Source organism: Halyomorpha halys, unplaced genomic scaffold (assembly GCF_000696795.3).
Source record: "Halyomorpha halys isolate HHAL.00 unplaced genomic scaffold, Hhal_1.1 Scaffold576.1, whole genome shotgun sequence".
Lineage (NCBI taxonomy): Eukaryota > Metazoa > Arthropoda > Insecta > Hemiptera > Pentatomidae > Halyomorpha > Halyomorpha halys.
The window spans coordinates 135,345-141,079 of NW_027116645.1; the positions used below are offsets into that span (position 1 = coordinate 135,345).

General features: G+C 32.4%; 1 protein-coding gene across 3 annotated transcripts in view; it reads left to right on the top strand.

The window, feature by feature from the left end:
• Positions 1–1,315: 1,315 nt before the first annotated feature.
• Positions 1,316–5,735, top strand: part of LOC106684378 (putative ankyrin repeat protein RF_0381) — a 17,780-nt gene continuing 13,360 nt past the window's right edge. The window contains exon 1 of one of the 3 annotated variants that reach the window (XM_014426426.2): positions 1,316–1,354. Coding sequence is in view for 1 of the 3 variants with exons in the window: in XM_067053370.1 (XP_066909471.1) it covers positions 2,510–2,570 (61 nt within the window). In the remaining 2 variants the exon portion in view is untranslated. Of the gene's footprint in view, positions 1,355–1,904; positions 2,571–5,175; positions 5,682–5,735 lie in introns of those variants that run through there. The other 2 variants (XM_067053370.1, XM_014426425.3) reach the window with 2 other exon arrangements.

Genomic DNA, 5,735 nt, shown 5'->3' on the forward strand with positions numbered 1-5,735 from the left:
GAAATAATTTCACATTTGGCTTCAAAAATAAATCTGCCTTAGGAAACATGACACACCCAGGGGGGGCATGATATGTAAAAAATTGTTTTTTCACAATTTTGACCGCTTCTTTCTTCATTAGTTACAAGCACTTACTATAGTATTTATTTTTTTATAATAGAGAGATTATTTCATAAAATAAAGATAAATTATGAACGGAGTTGGCTGTACCAAGCTTAAGCTGAATGCAGAGAAGACTAAGGCAATCGTAATAGGATCCAATTACCTCCTCAAAACTATGCCTCATATTCCAACCTTACTCCTAAACAACAATCCAATACAATTCCATCCATACGTTAAACCTTGGTGTCACTATATACCAAACTCTCTCCTGGAAAAACCATGTTTCCCATATTTCTTGCCGTACCTTCTTCACCCTAAAACGTTTAAATTATCTTCGTCACCTACTTCCTTTTGAAGCCCGCAGGCTCCTGGTTACTTCATTAATTTCCCTCACTTTGATTATTGCTGGGTGGTTTACTGGGGCGTCTCTGGGGATCTCGAAGAAAAATTAAAACGGTTAATTAATTGCTTTGTACGATTCATCTTTGGAGACCCCAGGGACGCCTCTTTCACCCGATTTTATGAAAAATTGATGTGACTTTACCCCTCCTTTCGTCGTAAATATTTTCTTGCTTCCTTCCTCTACCGAATTATCAAATCCCGCCGTTCATCGTATATCTCTGATATCCTTCAATTTAAATCCTCAGTGCATTCCCGCAATACTCGCTCACGGCCTTCAGACTTCTATGTAACTGCCCATCGAACCGCAGCCTTTGGTAGATTAGATCTTTCCTCATCCGCTCCTCTTCCCAATGTAATTCTATTCCCTCCTTCATTCGTAGTTCTAATACCCTCCCAATCTTCAAATCCCGTACCTTCGACCACCTTCTGTCCACCCAATTGAAAGTTTCAAACAAGGTTTATATATTTTTTTTTTGAATATCGACAAAAGTTTTTTGTCCGAAAAGAATTTAAATAAACCAAAGGTTAAAGGCGAAAGCCGACTTCGTCTAATCCAACGTCGTCCATGTTTGCCACTATGGATACACTAGCGTATGGTGCCAACGTTTGTTTGAATGTAACATAAAGTTGGAAACCTCAGTGGCAATTTTCTCTAAATAAATTTAATAATAGAAAACTTTACTCATTGTGTTGTTTGTAAATGTAGAAATAAGATAAGGATTGAAGATAAATAATGCAATGTAAATATTTGCACAAAAACACCTAATATGATGTTAAGAGATACAGTTTGAGGTAGTACTCACCACTTCAACCCAGAGTTGTATTCCGTCGTCAGGACTCATCAAGTGAGGTAGGTACCGAAATATCTTTCCTCCTCCTTCATAAGATGATTTCATTGGTCAGTTCTTGTTTATTACCAACAACTGCGTAATTTAAAAATAGAAATGTTGTTACATTCGTGTCTTTGGATTGTGGAAACTCATAATTTTTGTATGTTTCTGGCATTTTGTGTACGATTGTTTTGAGTTGATTCGTCTAGTAATTAAGAACTTGCAACATAATTAATTAGGAATATAAATTTCTAGATAAGTGAAATAAATATGAAGTCCGATATTTAAGTTAGTCTGCACGGTGACAGTGACAGTAACTGGTGTGGTGTAAACATTTGTTGTAGTGGCAGTACTGTGGGACTATTAGTTCTCGCGAGATAGTTTATTGTCCTAGCAGTGATACGGTTAGATTATATATGTATAATTTTTGTATTTAACATTTTAAAATTTATAAATGTTCATATATATATATTGGGGGGGGGAAGGGATGGGGATAGGGGGAATGTTGACTGTACAGACCTTGTAGATCTTTGGCCACACGAACCAGCCTTCTTCACGCCTGGCTGTCTTGGGCTACTGCTTTCTGCATACAGCTCTTTCACATCGTTATTGATTCTGCCTATCCATCTGGTTTTTGGTCTCGCGTGGTCTCTTCCCTACTATACAGCCACTCATTGTTGTGAGTAGGCGTCCTGATGTATTGCTTCCAATCACATGTCCCACCCATCTTAAATGCACCCGCCTCGCCTTCATACCGTGAGATATTGACTGACCAGTCACTGCAAACAGTTCACTATTAGTATTTATCAATTCAATTTTACTTCTGGAAGTATTCATATTACATTAGTCATTGGAAATAAGTTATTATATTTAAATTTTCTATCAGCCATTTTTCAGTTGAGTTTAACCAAATTTGAACTTGTCCAACTGCATCCGTCTGCATCTCTCTCAGCCTGGTCCAACCCTCGGTACCTCTTCTTCTGGTGGTGAAGCCTTTCCCAAAGTAAAGTGCGTCGGACCCAACACTTCTTCCACCCGTAGATGAACTTCCTAAAGAAAGGATAGTTCTCTTTTTCCATCGAATGGAGGAAACCTGACTCGGCGAGGGCAAATATTCCAGTCCTTCTCAACAACCTGGCTCGGTGTCCTTTCATGGCAGTGCAATCCACTACTACATGTTCTGCTGTTTCAGGGACTTTAGTATTTACTTAAGGACAGACAATATTTTTTGTTATGGTGAGTGATTATTTCTTATTTATTATACAAAGTAACTTTGGAATTCCACGTACATTAGGGCACTGACTTCCTCCCAAGTAGGGATGGGATATCGAAAGAAAAATATCGATATCGATATCGGTTAGCAATATCTTATATTGGAACTAAAATATCGAAATATCGATATCGAAAATTTAACGAATTAAAGTAATAATAATAATAAAATGATAACATATACATATGACACAGAAAGACTTAATTTATGTCATACCTAATAAAAATACATAATAAACTCTTAATAACTACGCAACAAAGCAACACCACGACAACCCCATCATAAACATAACAAATATAAACTAAAATATAAGAGCCTTCCATACAAGAAATATTGTATGGAAGGCTCTGCTGATTTTTATTCCATTTAGTCTTTGAAGTCTTTCTAGTTTTCTGAGGTTCATTATCTTTGAACTGTCCTATTCCCAGGTGGGTACAGCATAGGATGCGACATTGACATGTTTTGAAAACATCGAAGTTAATGTTGCATCCAACGATGTTCTGAAAATCGATTAATTAAAGCCAATGGTTTTTTGAACACGTATGGCTCAATTTTTCAATTGCACGAGTATTAATAAAAACAAATTAACGGATTCCTATCAACAATGTGGTGGGAGAAGGAAGTACTTCCTACATTCACGCCAACAGTGGGACAAAGATAAATTAAAATGGTAACCCACAACCAATGTACCAATCAGAGCGCTTCAACAATTCTCTGGAATGATTCAGGTTCTGACCTTCCATGAGGTTTTTTTTTTAAGGCAATCCAGGTCGAAGGTATTGTTTTCCTAGTTATCTACAGGTGACCAACCTATTCTAACCATGGTTAGGGGTCAAGTTTTTGATGAGGGTTTAGAAAGAGTTTAAACTAGGGCGACTACTTAATTGCCTATGTACTTGATTTTTTCTCAATAATTAAGATGCCTCCTATAAGGCATTCTCCTTTATGTTAAATATTTTTCCAAAAGGACGGGCAATCCATTAACACTTTTCTCTTATAATTGTAATTATAAGAACTCTATGATTAAAGTTGCACTAAAGTATTTGTCAGTAATGGCGCTATGCGTCCCATCAGAAAGAGGTTTTTCCCAAACTGGTGGGATAGTAAGTGAAAAAAGAAGTCGACTTAAGAGGGAAAAAGTTAATAAACTTCTGTTTTTACAAACTGTGACTAACAAATGTTTCCCAACTTCGATATCGATATTATCAACAATGTTAAATATCGAAATGAATATTAAATCATAAAATTTAAATATCGAAATACTTTATTTTAGCTGTTCATAAAATGCTATAGTTTTCTTTCATAAAATATCGATATTTCTATTAAAATAAATATCGAAATATCGTTTCTAATCTTTGATATCGATATTAATAACAATGTAAAATATCGAAAAACTATTTTTATGCTTTGTATAAAATTTTCTTAATCTTATAAAACTAAATATCAATATTTCTATTTAAAAAATATCGATATTATTAACAATGTTAAAAACCAAAATGAATATGATATTTTTAAAATGAAATATCGAAATACCTTTTTTAGCTTTTCATAAAATGTTTTTTTGTTATAAAATATCGATACTTCTATTAAACAAAATATCGAAATATGGTTTCTAATCTATGATATGTTCATTCATAACAATGTCGAATATCGAATTTGAATTTATCAAAATAGAATATCAAAATACTATTTTTACGTTTTTCATATTTTTTTTTAGTTGCGAATTACTCATTTCTATAAAATAATACCTTACTGTCGTTAATGTATTTCCTTATCGATATTATTAACAATGTCAAATATCGAAATGGATTTATTATCATTATTAAGCTTATTGATAATAAATATGACTCTCTAATAATAGACTTTTTCATAGGGTTTTAATTATAATTAATGACCTGGGCAGAATAGCCTGCAAAACAAATTTTAAATTTTGATGTAAGGTGAGAATTTGTATTGAAGGTATGTTATATTATTAGTGATAATGTTGTTGTTATAAATATTACGAATGAATATATAATATAAGCTGTTAAATATTTTGATTGTCCTTGAGGATGGCCGAAACGTTGGACTGTTGATGAAATAAAAAGTGTTGAGACTATACAAGGATACAATTTTTGATTTATTTAATATTGAAATGGATATTATATTGTAACCTTATTATAATTTGCCACGAATATTTTTCTTCTTGAATATATGATCATAGTTATATTACAATATTTCTTTTACTTATCGACTTTTTCGATATTCCGATATTATAGGTTACTAAATATCGATATCAAAATATAGGATATCGGAGACAAAATATCGATATTTGGATAATATCGATATCCCATCCCTACTCCCAAGTAGGAGTGAAACAGGAGTTTTACCTCACTTTTTTCTTAATTACTTATTCAAAATTTATTTAAATTTGGGTAAATTGATTAATTTTTACCTTTAACAAAAATTATAATAAAAAATATCGATATAGTCTCACACTGTTCATTTTCTTGTAAGTTCTATGTTTCGGTCAAGGTATTTTATTTATAATATTACATCTATCATTGTTATCAAAATTGTGGCAGCCTATTCTACTATTGTCAAAATTTATCCTAGTCAATAACCTATTATGATCTAATTTCACTTAATCTAATTTTATTCAGTTTACACTGTCTATTACAATTTATCACTTTATTACAACAATTATAATTGATACACAAATCTGTGTTGAGCCAGAAATTAAATTATATATTTTTACTTTTTATTAATTTAGTTAAAATGACATAAGTTGTTGAAATTAATGTTTCTATTATCATGTTCTAGAGTCAAATTTTTATTCATCCACCATTTTTCCATCTCAATATCACCTAGTTGAATTGTTAGCATGTAACACTGTCTCACTGTTGTAGTAGTACTATCATAATAGGTGACTGTCAATGTGAAAATAGACCTTTAAACTAAATGTAAACTTGATGAGTGATTGACAATCATTCCACCCTACTTGAATGTTATCTTCACAGATGGCTGGTCATTCTCTATAAATAGAGTAAAAGCCAATTGTGCAATACTTAAACTTTCAACGTGAACACATCTGGCAGGTGATTACTAATATTTATTCAAGATTGTTATACACTAATTTTATTCATATATTA